The sequence below is a fragment of the Haliotis rubra genome, unplaced genomic scaffold (assembly GCF_003918875.1).
Source record: "Haliotis rubra isolate DU_JTF1 unplaced genomic scaffold, ASM391887v1 Scf61, whole genome shotgun sequence".
Lineage (NCBI taxonomy): Eukaryota > Metazoa > Mollusca > Gastropoda > Lepetellida > Haliotidae > Haliotis > Haliotis rubra.
This window is the reverse complement of record NW_025767313.1, coordinates 1663860-1678190: the sequence shown is the minus strand read 5'-3', so window position 1 is coordinate 1678190 and position 14331 is coordinate 1663860. Positions and strand designations below refer to the sequence as shown.

At 38.4% G+C, this 14331-nt stretch overlaps 1 protein-coding gene, 1 long non-coding RNA gene and 1 pseudogene across 2 annotated transcripts; all 3 read right to left on the bottom strand.

Annotated features, from left to right (window-relative positions):
* Nucleotides 1-4382: 4382 nt before the first annotated feature.
* On the bottom strand, nucleotides 4383-4754 carry LOC124255856 (thyroxine 5-deiodinase-like). The gene has a single exon (XM_046689799.1). It carries the CDS (start codon nucleotides 4752-4754, stop codon nucleotides 4383-4385), a length of 372 nt encoding a protein of 123 aa, XP_046545755.1.
* Nucleotides 4755-4834: 80 nt separating this feature from the next.
* LOC124255767 lies at nucleotides 4835-5707 on the bottom strand. Its single transcript, XR_006892757.1, has 2 exons — nucleotides 5575-5707; nucleotides 4835-5150 (listed from the first exon to the last, which is right to left on the bottom strand). It is a non-coding gene; the product is annotated as an uncharacterized LOC124255767 (long non-coding RNA).
* Nucleotides 5708-12778: 7071 nt separating this feature from the next.
* Nucleotides 12779-13705, bottom strand: LOC124255855 (annotated as a pseudogene).
* Nucleotides 13706-14331: the final 626 nt, after the last annotated feature.

Here is a 14331-nt window from a genome sequence, read left to right as displayed (position 1 = left end):
AGAGCTGCTGCTGCAAGGATGTATTGTTATCTTGAATGAAATTATAAAAAAATGTTGAATGAACTTTTTCGTGTTGTTAATTGAAGTTCATGTGGAAATAAGTTTCAATTTTTTATTGATATACTAAAACTTGGCACTTGGACAATACAATATACATTTATGGCACCAACTGGTGGTAAACAGTAATTCTGTTCAACAACATATAAATCACAGGCTATCACAAAAATAAAAATATAAGATATAAATAACAAAATAACATATTTACACATCACAGTCCCTCTCTGGATGATCACAGAAACATATTTTCACACATCACAATTTCTCTCTGGATGATCACAGAAACATATTTACACATCACAGTCTCTCTCTGGATGATCACAGAAACATATTTACACATCACAGTCTCTCTCTGGATGATCACAGAAACATATTTACACATCACAGTCTCTCTCTGGATGATCACAGAAACATATTTACACATCACAGTCTCTCTGGATGATCACAGAAACATATTTACACATCACAGTCTCTCTCTGGATGATCACAGAAACATATTTACACATCACAGTCTCTCTCTGGATGATCACAGAAACATATTTACACATCACAGTCTCTCTCTGGATGATCACAGAAACATATTTACACATCACAGTCTCTCTCTCTGATGATCACAGAAACATATTTACACATCACAGTCTCTCTGATCACAGAAACATATTTACATCACAGATGATCACAGAAACATATTTACACATCACAGTCTCTCTCTGATGATCATCACAGAAACATATTTACACATCACAGGTCTCTCTCTGATGATCACAGAAACATATTTTACACATCACAGTCTCTCACTCTGGAGAACATGTTTAAATATCCTATTTTTGCTCGCACTGCAAATGGATTAGGAGGTCAGGGTGCATTTCCAACAATATCAAAATCTTTGTCCTCCTTTTTGGTCCTTGGCAGTCCCTCCTCATGCCTCCCTTCTGAGGTCTCCCACTTCTAAAGTCCTTCCCACATGAAGAACACATTTCCAATCTTGGTGGGTCGGTGCATCACACCATGTCTCCATCAGTCGTCCTTTCTGTTTCAGGCATAAGGACAAGTCGTCTCTCGCACTGGCATGAGGACATAACTCGCACTCTCGCCATGAATTTCACGCATGTGCTTAGCAAATTGTTTTTTCATGAAAGTCTTTTCCACATACCTGGATTAGACACCTTCTGTTTTTGCTTGGCAGAAATCGAAATGAGAAATCTGATGTGGTTTGAATGTGGACATCCTTAGCATATGAAAATCTGATGTTTTGTCACAATAGTCACATTTCAAAGTTGTGCCTTCATGTAAGGCATGGTGCCGCTTGAGTGCCGATGGACTTGCTAAAGCTTTTCCGCAAAGTTTACAAGTCGCATACGGCTTTCCTTGATGCTTGGCAAGGTGCGCTTTGAGGAGGACTCGAGTATTAAACCCTTTACTACATTGGCTACATACATAGGGAAACTGTTTTGTATGTTGCCGGGTGTGCATTTTCATTCCCATCTTTGTTGATAGCACCTTGTCACAGTACTCGCACTCGAACCTCTGAAGATCTGGTTGTGGTTCAGTCCCTGTCTGTGATGTGGTTGGTGACTCTGGAATGGTAGTCAATTCATCACAGGAACCCGGATCTGTCATTTCTTTCAGGAGCATTGCTGGAAAATCAAAAACAGATAATTAAGTCTCTATTAGGACATCTCAAAGTGGCTTATTCCAATTTTAACAGTTATTTTAAAATTAAAAATTAAAATTAGCCTCATAAAAATAATAATTTCTGATCAGTTAAAAATATCCAGTTCTTATACATGATAAAAATATATTACATATCATCTTGGTAAAACCCCGAAAATAAATAAAATTAATTTTGAAAAGACAGCAGTGCAGTATAGCAATTAATATATACTCCCTACAGACACATGCACTTGATATACTTTCCATAGACTTACATGTTAATTTAGTGGAATCATAAATAATTTTCATTCAGGTGATTCTACATTTGACTATGATCGAAAGTACCTTCATGAAAAATTGTTTATTTTAATAGTTGAATGGAAATTACATGACCACGATATCGAGTCTGTAATTATATTCAAAATATATTTTACATATTTATACCATGAAAAAGATATAAGTTCGGATTAGATTTTTCATAAATTCATATAAGTATTGAAAATATATACAGTCAGTTATTCATTTGGGTTCCTCGCTTTGGCCGTGTGGAAACCATACTATCATGCTCCACCAAACCAAGAATCAGGACCGGTTGGCCGTATTTGATACGGACTATAGTGGTTCCACATGCTAATCACAAAATGACTTATATTCTTCGATTTAGCTGGCGAAATGATGTAATATTTTTACAGTTTCGTGTTAGGAACCTTTATCTAGTTTTTCTAGTTCATAAAATATCTCAGAGCAAGATATATGAAGAATAAAAATCATTTTCACTTACCAACCGCAGGAGTCAAACTTCATCTGCCATTTTGAATTGGCAGCGCATGCGCAGTCACATCGTGATGCACTTCGGAGTCTTTTCGGAACGCGTCCTCGATTCTTTAAATTTGCAGATCGTCGTATTTTTATTCAGTTTCTTTGGTAGGCTCCTTGTTAAAGTAAGACACTCTGTCTCTTCGGGGCGGGGGGCTTGCCTAGTGGTTAAAGCGTTAGCTCGTCACGCCGAAAACCCGGGCTCGATTTCTCATATGTGTACAGTGTGTGCAGCCTATTTCTGGTGTCCCCCTCCATTATATTGCCAAAACCGGCTTAAAACCAAACTCACTCACTCACTCACCCTTTCTCTTCAGGTAGGAGTGTTTGTTAAAGTAAGACACTGTGTCTGTTCAGGTATCTATGTCTGTTAAAAGAAACCATTGTCTTTCGGAAATTAGGATAATCAATTGTTGAAAAGCAAACAAAACATACATGGTTTATTCTAGTTTGTTATTATAAGAAGACGAAAGGTGTTTAAAAGTTAGGAACACTATGCTTCACTAACTTGACGCTCAAAATCCTTCTGCTGTTAACTAGGTAAACATATACTTGGTATGCAAATTTACCTTGATTGCATCATGAAACATGTCGAAATAGTTGGTCAAATTAATCTTTTCCTTTTACTTGAATAACAATTATAACCGATGACCTTTCCTTGTAAGCAAAAGTAATATTGTTTTACCTGGTCATCCAGCTATATTACCACCTCATTCGTTGTGTTGTCTTCCTGAAACAGTCTTATGGTCGAATCCCAGAATCGCCCTGATTATGAGTTTAGATTTGTCAGCACAAAATGCAATCTCCACGAACTGTTTTACTGTGGATTTTACCAACATATAATGCTAACGGTGAAAATACAGCTCAAACGCTGACCTGAACTCAACTCGTTCATTCACCCTGGTTACCGAGATTAGGTTCACAAAGAAACAGGAGTATTTATCTGTTCTGAATCAGGTCAAAGTTACGACCAATTAAATCCTTATTACTAAAAGGAGTTGATAAAGTGAATGAGTGAGTATGGTTTTACGCCGCTTTTAGCAACATTCAAGCAATATCACGGCGGGGGGCACCAGAAATGGGCTTTACAGAAGCCGACAAAGAAACGACTAACGGGATCGGGTGGTCAGACTGGCTGATTTAGTTGACACATGTCATCGTATCCCAACTGCGTAGATTGATGGGCATGACGTTGATCACTAGATTGGCTGGTCCAGACTCGATTAATTACAGACCGCCGCCATATGGCTGGAATGTTGCTGAGTGCGGTGTAATACAACAGACAAACAAAAGATAAGGAAACGAAACACAAACAGTTCAACATTTTTATTGTGTATCAATGCCCATTGCCTCCCAATAGTGTCATGTTAAGAAGGTCACCTTTAGCGCACCTCGGACATAACGATCTTTCTATCTGACATATTGCTGCTCTCACCAACGCTGACGATATAAGTTACACTCATCGGGCTGCGATTCCAGTTTGGAATTATATAGATCAAAACAATTTAGTCACGTCCCTATTACATCCGAGGTTCATTAATTTCTGTCCATCAAACACAGACCACAAGTTTAAGTCTGTGTTGTCATTGAAGAAACCGTCTCCTTCTCACATGTCAGTATTCATGAGCAATGTAAAGCAGAAGTTTAAACGTTGTTTTAATACAACTAGGATTAAAATGTTAAAACGTGTTTCAATAGATATTTCTTTCTAGAACATGGCACAGAGATCATACATTGGATAATGTAGTGTCAACCGGAATTCATTACCGGGTGTTGTGATTTCCTTGTCGTCTGTGAACCTTAAAGAACATCCAACATATTTTTGTCCATCAAGTTCAGGCATATTTGGCACATGTCTACCCCTGTCCACTGTAGGCGACCAGCCACTCCTCCACTGGTTGAAGGTCATATTCCTCTGGGCCTATTCCTCCAACAAGCACAATCACGCCATCCAACACGATATATAGTCTTTCGGGAAAACTGCAGTATGCTGTAACAGCCTCGTCTGTTACATCATCCAGAACCAAAGGACATCTCACATTCTCATCTCGCAAGAACTTTGCCGCCTCAGCCCGGTCGGTCATGTTCTTAGCTGATTCAATGCAATAAGCATTGCTCTTGAAATGCCACCCGTCTGTTGGGTGAGCTTCCTTTATGTATATAAGAAGAAAGTCAGCGATATGTCCATACTTTTGAACAATGTCGTTGAACTTGGCCAGTTTGGCCATAAAGGGAGGTCAGCTACAGCTTCCAAAGTTGAGAACCAGAGGGCGACCCTTCTTCATGAAGTCCAGTAGACGATGTTTGGTTTTGCCGTCTGCTGACCAGACGAAAGGGTTACACGCTTTGTCATTCAGTTCCTGATCCGGAAATCGGCGGTTCCACATCTCAGTCAGGATATATTTCCAGGTTCCCAGACAGAGTAAGCTATCAAATAATTCTCCTTCCTCAATAGATGATCCCTCAAGGATAGGTTTCCAAGTTTCCCGAAATTGTCTTCGTAGAGGTGGAAATATTCTTGAGAGGTTGATAGTAATAAACATAGTGACGAACATCAGAATAGTGGAGATGGAAGCGAGCATTGTCGAAAGGATCCATGGCATCTTCGTCGCCATTTCTGTCCTCTAAAAAACAATATTTACAGTTAGCAATTATTCCACACAGAGAGAGAGAGAGAGAGAGAGAGAGAGAGAGAGACACACACACACAGAGACAGACAGACACACACACACACACACACAGTGGCACCTTTTACCTTGCTGTTATACTAATCCAAATAGAATTACAGTGATCACTGCACGGGTGGATTCCTAACTCTCTAGGTCACGCGTGCTGACATATTATATACACCTATTGGCAGCTATTGACAGACCTTTATATGGGATATGTCATATATTTCCCTGTCCAACATCTAGACCATCTTTTGTACAACACTGATCAACCATAGAACTCTAATATGTCATGAAAATACAACATATTTAGAATGTTTTGTACATGTCTGTCTTCTAACAACATAATAACATGATTATGTTTGAAATGGACACGTACCTGAGACAAAATCAATCTGTAGACAGTTCCCAGCCAAAGGAGCTGAAGTCAGTAGGCCGCCGACTGCTAATTTGTCCGGAGGGTATGGGTATATATGTTCACTTGACGTTGCGTTTTGGCGCAACATCCGCACTGTCCCAAAAACGTAATCTTATGCAGGTGCGATTGTGCTGTTATCAGTCCTTCCATTTATCAACTTATATACAATAACTTTGTTAATCAGTGGTGCTCAACATCATGATGGGATAGTGTGTGCTATATTTTCAGACATTTCTCTAAGAAGATAAATTTCATTCAATACATGCTTTTCATATTTGAAATGCTTATAAATTTAAGAAATTATTTTTAAAAAGCTGAAAAAAAAGCAATGTGTGTAAAATTTGTATTTAACATATTTGGACCATTTATTTAGATGCATATAGAGTATCTATTTAACACTGTTGTCACAAGTTATCACGAAATATCCAATTCCCCATGTGGGGAACTGAGAGTTTAACATTTTAATAACTTCTTCTAAGGATCTCCAAATATAGTATGAAAGAACTGACTTGAAACAAAATCACATTGGAATTGGAGGCTTGTGTCTTGTACAAAACATACTGTAAGAAATGATAAGTCGAACTCTGACTCTCATTTTAGTTCTGGTGTGTCAATCCTTAAATTTCCCTCTCACTATGGATACTTCCTATGACATCAGAACAAAACAATTATTATGTCTTTCAGTGGCATTTAGAAGTTGTACATTGATGTCCAAGATATTTTTATGGATTAAACTTCTTTTTTAATTTCTCTCACAACGTTTCGAGACCATTCCAGGTCCCTTCATCAGGTGAACTGATGAAGGGACCTGGAATGGTCTCGAAACGTTGTGAGAGAAATTAAAAAAGAAGTTTAATCCATAAAAATATCTTGGAAAACAATTATTGCCAAGTCACTGCGTTTATACGTGCTGCTTCCTACGACTACAGAACAAAGAATGCAGTTTCTTTGCATGACCTTGCCGTCAGAATCCACGCTGGGATTTCACCTTTTTACAATATTTGTTTTTACAATATTTGTTTTTACAATATTTGTTTTACAATATTTGTTTTTACAACATTTCATGGAATTCGCAATGTTGAAGAGTGTTTGTGAAACTAGATGTCAGGCAAGTACGGCGTGCGCCATACAGGTGATAGTGATCTCCATACCCAAGCCCATTCACTCGCCATGGAGCTACAGGTCACCTAAATCTTATCTGACATGAAATACAATGTCTCCGGGGCGGAGTGCGAAAGTCAGGTCATGTTGACCCTTGCCAGAGACCCGTCGAGATAACGCTTGAATATTACTGAAAGTAGCATCAAACAACATTCGTTCACTCATTTTCTGCATCAACAAACTCTACACATAAACAAAAATCATATCAAATGTCAACGGATTGGTTGTCTAAAGTGCTCTAGCTGTGCCTCATCAATTTGTCATACATGGTGTTATCTTTAAAACCAATTTCTTTAGGACCAAGACCTCTTTTTCCAGGGCGGATTTAGCAACAGATACCTCCAGTGTCTAAGTGTGTGTCTTCGATTTGTGAGTCAAGTTCTTTTGACAACGCTGCTTACAACAGTGTATTGAACTTGGGAAACGTGGTTCTACTCGGGTGAGGAGGTTGTTTAAAGAGAAGGTGGTGTATATTTATTCTCAATGTCTTGGCTATGAAGTTGTGTGTGAAATCGAGACGATGTTTCTGTGCGATAAGTAAATACCATGTGTTTACTCGAGTCAGAGTCTCTGCGAATTACTATCGTGTGTGAAGCTGACACTAAGTCAACATACAGTGTGCAATATGTGCTGCGTATAACACTGACACAATGTCAACGTGCAATATGTGCTGCGTGTAAAACAGACACAATGTCAACGTGCAATATGTGCTGCGTATAAAACTGACACAATGTTAACGTGCAATATGTGCTGCGTGTAAAACTGACACAATGTCAACGTGCAATATGTGCTGCGTGTAAAACTGACACAATGTCAACGTGCAGTGTGTAAAACTGACGCAATGTCAACTTGCGATACGTGCTGCTTGCAAAACTGACACAATGTCAACGTACAGTGTGTAAAACTGACACAATGTCAACGTACAGTGTGTAAAACTGACACAATGTCAACGTGCAGTGTGTAAAACTGACACAATGTCAACATGAAGTGCGTAAAACTGACGCAATGTCAACTTGCGATACGTGCTGCTTGCAAAACTGACACAATGTCAACGTACAGTGTGTAAAACTGACACAATGTCAACGTGCTGCGTCTAAAACTGACACAATGTCAACGTGTTGCATGTAACACTGACACAATGTCAATGTGCTGCGTGTAAAACAGGCACAATGGCAACGTGCAATATGTGCTGCGTGTAAAACTGACAAAATGTCAACGTACAGTGTGTAAGACTGACACAATGACAACGTGCTGCGTGTAAGACTGACACAATGTCAACGTGCTGTGGGTAAAAATGACGCAATGTCAACGTACAGTGTGTAAAATTGACACAATGCCAACGCACTGCGTATAAAACTGACACAATGTCAACTCGGTGCGTGTAAAACGGACACATTGTCAACTGACAGTGTGTAAAATTGACACAGTGTCAATGTGCAATATGTGCTGTGTGTAAAACTGACATAATGTCCACGTACAGTGTGTAAAACGGACACAATGTGAACGTACAGTGTATAAAACTGACACAATGCCAACGTGCAGTGTATAAAACTGACACAATGTCAACGTACTGTGTGTAAAACTGACACAATGTCAACGTGCAATATGTGCTGCGTGTAAAACTGACATGTCAACATACAGTGTGTAAAACTGACACAATGTCAATGTGCAGTGTATAACACTGACACAATGTCAACGTGCTGCGTGTAAAACTGACACAGTGTCAACTTGCGATGCGTGCAGTGTGTAAAACTGACACAATATCAACGTGCAGTATGTGCTGCGTGTAAAACTGACACAATGTCAACGTGCAATGCGTGCAGTGTGTAAAACTGACACAATGTCAACGTGCAGTGTATAAAACTGACACAATGTCAACGTGCTGTGTGTAAAACTGACACAATGTCAACGTGCGATGCGTGCAGTGTGTAAAACTGACACAATGTCAACGTACAATATGTGCTGCGTGTAAAACTGACACAATGTCAACGTGCAATGCGTTCAGTGTGTAAAACCGACACAATGTCAACGTGCGATACGTGCAATGTGTAAAACCGACACAATGTCAACGTGCGATACGTGCAGTGTGTAAAACTGAGGTATCATCTCTATCTGATAAGGGTAATATCAACAGTTGCTACTTTGGTGGGTTCTTGTATTTCAAACCAACACATACAACAAATGTTGATAACTATAAAATTAATAGATGATATGTCACTTTTTAGTTGATTAAAGGGAACATGTTTTTATTGTTTAAGAGTTAATTGAGCTCAAGAGATTCATACATTGTGCTAGTTCAAAGAAAGAACTCATTATGTGCAGCAACTGGATTGCCATACACAAACTGAAGGCTGAAAAGTCTTACATTACCAGTATTTACTGAAGGTGAAAGGTTCACATACATTAGTTGATTAACTTGCACACTGATGCAATCAAACTAGTTTTTTCGACATCTAATTCATATTTTAATTAATGAATAGGAAAAGAATTTTGAGGGCCAGTCCAGGATTCAAATCCAAAATGATCAGTTTCAAGGACGGAACCACGTGTTCTGTTAAGTAAGTGTCTCTCAGCACCCATGCTTATAAGCGTCCATATGATTTGATTCCTTCTTTCTCTATTGATGGAATATATAAGGTGTTCGCTTTTCAAACATGTTACACTTTACAATATTTTATGTTCTCAGAGAATTCGATTTATTCCATCTGTAAAAATAACCATTTGGGGCTTGAATCCTAGACTGGCCATGATTGTCTTTGTGGCACTAACAGAAGATAACCGTCTGGGATCAGCTTCACAGTGGGCTTCCCTCCCATTTGCAAACGAGCTTGATTTAACTGAAATACAGTCCATTGCGACGTTAACCTACAATCACACACTCACACACGCACGCACGCACGCACACACGCAATTAATATCAATAGCCAAGACTTGGTCATGGGTCAAAAGTAGTTCTTTTGCAAAGAAGCTAAATCTAAATGAGGCCATGTCTATTGTCTTGTCCTTAGTTTTCATTAGTTGAAGATATACAGTATTTTGATTAAACATTAAGAAGTGATGAGAAGTGAGAATTTTGTCCACTTGCTGTCTTTCTCCCACCCTGGCAAGGTGGTTTAAATAGTCATGACTGATAGGTGTTTGGATGGTGTTTGCTTGGTGAATTACAGGTTTGTTACCCTTTTTTATATAAGAGGAATAAATTATAAAAATATGTTCCATCGTTGAAGTTTAATTCAGTATTCATTCCAGCAGAATTTATGCATTTGGTAGAAAAGATTTGAGTAATGGTTGGAAGTTGGCGCTGACAATACGATTGGTTCAATCACATACAATTGGTTCAAATGATTATATTTGAGCTCAGACGGATTGTACATTTAGATAACAGGTTATAATTACCATTTCCAAGCTACAGGTCCAATGTGGTTGTCAGTGCCTCACAATATGTGGCCAGTCAGTAGCAGGCTATCCCATAGATGGTAAGGCACGTTGATATATTTTATGGCAGTTCTGAAAGATGCTATTACCTTCATTTCGTAATGTCTGGTCGTATTTCGTTTCATTTATATGTTCAGGGCCAATAATGTGGTCTACTTTGGTAAATAACGATGTGTAATAATATGAGCTGTATTGGTACCATGAAATAGATATCTGAATGTTGCACTTGATATACATATTGTTTCACAGAGTTGCATGTAAACTATTTCAGTGATGCAATAAAAGGACTTACAGCCCTAAACGTAGTTGCGTTTTGGGGACCAAGAGTCATCCCTATAACACATCCAGGGAGCCTGAAGCTGGAAAAGAAATGAAATAACTGCAGTTCGTCTTCTTTATTTCTCATTAGTGTTCCCAATAATGTCATGTCAAGAAGGTCACCTTCAACGCTCCTCGGATATAACGAGCTTCACATCTGCTTGACATATTGTCACTCTCATCAAAGCCCACGACACAACACATATAAACTCAAACCGGTATCAAATGCGCTGCTTGGTGTATGTATGTCGACAAATCCCTGTTCGTTACATCCGAGGTCCATAAATTTCTGTCCATCAAACACAGACCAAGTCAAGTCAAAGTCAAAAGATGTTTATTGTATGAAAGGCCTCCGGCCCATATACATGAGAGTTACAGTGATAAAGGAATATTCTGGATATTTACATATATATTTAAGGGTATACAATTCGCTTTATAAGAAGATCTCTTTTAGCTAAAGCATATTTTATATATAAGGACAATTGAGCAAGAATATTTTCATTATTGGTTTGTAACAAAGATATATTTGCATAATGGGGCTGCTTTGCAAGAAGATGGTGCGGTATATATTTCTGTCTTAATTCGTGATAACAAGGACATATCAGGGTATAATGAATTTCATTTTCTATTCCAAGGTTACATAAAGGACAATATCGACGTTCTTCTGGACAGAGGTTTTTTCTACCTCGGTTGATCATTAAAGATAACAAACCTAAACGATATTTTTACGAACATTGTTCTTAAACTATATGTTGTAATTATTGATAAGTATTTTTCTGGCTGAGTAACGTTTTAAAGGTCCTGTAATATTCATATCTTGAGCTTGAGTCTAGGGTGGAATTCCATTCTTGATTGAACATATCTATTGATCTAACACGAAATTCATTAATAAACCAGTTCACATCGCCAATTGTTTGCTCAACCATACGAAACTGAAACCGTGAGAAAATAATAAATTTCTGATATCAGTTACCCAAGTGTGTTTTCCCCAAATTATCCAGATTTAAAAGCATATTGTAAGCTAATTTTGGCAGACGTTGTTCGTGCATATTTAGAACCTTAAACCAATATTTTAAACATCTTATGTGAGAATTGATATACAAAGGAAATCTGCCACATTCGCCATATACCATGCAGTTAGGGTGTCTTTGAGCTTACATTGAGGTACTTTTACAGGCTAAAAGATGCACTCTCTCAATACAATCAAAACGCTGAAAACCCCATATTTCAGATCCATATAATAAAATGGGTTGAATCTGAGAATTAAATATCTTAAAAACACATTGGGTGACATAGTTCCAACTTTGTATAAAACCGATAAAACTTGTATTAAAAGCCCTTTTCCACGTAAAGTTAAGTTATATTGCACATTTATTCAAGTTCATTCTGTTTGAAAACAAAACCCTAAGTAAGAATATTGATCGGATACATTAATCAACTGACCATCAAAACCAGCGTTCGTTTGTGGCCACGGGACCGCCCTCCTAAATATCACAATTTCTGTTTTGCTTAAATTTACTGTTAACTTCCATTCTTTAGTATAACTTTCTAAGATATTTAATTGATTTTGTAAACCGACCACAGTATCAGAAGAAACTAAAAATAACGTCGTCAGCAAAAGGTGCATGGGGACTTCTACAAGATCTGGGTACATTTGGATTCCATGTTTTCCAGCTAAATTGATATCGTGATATAATTCACTAATGAAGAAGGAAAATAGAATTGGACTTAAGCAGCAGCCAATGTCTTAAACCAAGTGGGCAATCGAAAAATCTGTAACCCCGTCTTTGCACTTTACACAAGATCGAACGTTAGAGTACATTGATTTGAGAATGCTAACCATTTTCCCTCGTAAACCTGACTTGCGTAATCCTGCCGCGAATTTACACAACGATTGACTGAGTCGAATGCCTTTTTAAAATCTACAAATGCTATGTACAACTTATGTTTTCTTTTTTGATATCGATTTTTGGACTAGTGCATACAGAGTAAATATATGATCAGTGGTAGAATATCCCTTTCTAAATCCTGCCTGCGATTCAGGAATCTTATCACGCATATTCGCCCAGTTTGATAGTCTATTGTTCAATATCAACGTAAATACTTTCCCCAAGATACTCATTAATGATATACCCCGATAATTATCTGGATCGTTTCTGTTGCCCTTTTTATGAAGTGGATTTATTATAGAGCTTGACCAACTGCAGGGAAAAATTCCATGTTCATACAGCTTATGTTCGTTACATCCGAGGTCCATTAATTTCTGTCCATCAAACACAGACCACAAGTTTTAAGTCTGTGTCGTCATTGAAGAAACCGTCTCCTTCCCACATGTCAGTATGCATGAGGAATACAAAGGTAAGTTTTAAATAATGGCTAATGGTGGAAATGGATTTATAATCAAATACAACTTGTTTTTCCAAAACAGATATTCCCTATCTATGGCACAGAGATTATACACTGGATACTGTAAATTGTAATGTAAATTGTTACACCGGGCACATAGTCTTCATGTATCACTTTCTGTCCCGCCTGAAGTACCCACTAAGTTTTCAGCACACTTAGCAGGTCCACAGAACATAGTATTTTTGTTCATCAAATAGTCGGTCCTCAGTCACATTACCTACTCCTGCCCACTGTAGGCGACCAGCCACTCCTTCACTGGTTTAAGGTCATATGCTATAGGGCCTCTTCCTCCAACAAATGCTAGCACTCCATCCAACACGATATATGCTCTTTCGGGAAAAGTGAAATATGCTTTAGAAGCCTCGTCAGTTACATCATCTAAAACGACGGGACATTTCACATTCTCATCTCGCAAGAACTTTGCCGCCTTTGCCCGGTCGGTCATGTTCTTAGCTGATTCAATGTAATAAGCATTGCTCTTGAAATGCCACCCGTCTGTTGGGTGAGCTTCCTTTATGTATATAAGAAGAAAGTCAGCGATATGTCCATACTTTTGAACAATGTTGTTGAACTTGGCCATCTTGGCCATAAAGGGAGGTCAGCTACAGCTTCCAAAGTTGAGAACCAGAGGGCGACCCTTCTTCATGAAGTCCAGCAGACGGCGTTTGGTTTTGCCGTCTGCTGACCAGACGAAAGGGTTACACGCTTTGTCATTCTTTTGAGGATTCGAAAACGCTGTTTCCCCATCATAACAAAATATGTTTCCAAGTTTTCAGAGACAGCAAACTCTCATAGAATTCTTCTTCTTTCACAGATGCTCCCTCGAGAATAACTTTCCAAGTCTTCAGGAATTTTCTTCGTAAAGGTGGGCATATTCTCGAAGGTTGACAGAAGTAAACATGACCACGAACATCAGAATACTGGAAACAGACGCCAACATTGTCGAAAGGATCCATGGCATCTTCATCTCTTCATCAACTTTTCCGTCCTGTTAAAAAACAATATTTACAATTAGCCACATTGTTTCTGCGTGGTTCGTGCTTTATTTAGGCTTATCATGAGGCGTTCCTGACTTGCCAGTATGTTACCATTAACCATACCAAAGGTAACTGCTCATCAAATTTCAATTTAACTTAATGTCTGATAATCTGACCCTCAAGATAAAAGTAAATGGCAAATCAGAACATAAAAGAGCGAAAAACAGTAGTTTAATCAGAGATGGCCAAACCTTTCCTCATTTTGTAATGTTGATAACTATGGTTGAATTGACGGTTACAAGTGTGGTCAGGTTCGTGATTCTGGCGTACAATCCCTAAGAAATCACATAAGTATAAATAACCGGGCACAATGTCAATATCTGATGCAACGTCCACCAATGACATCCCTGATCCTCCTCCT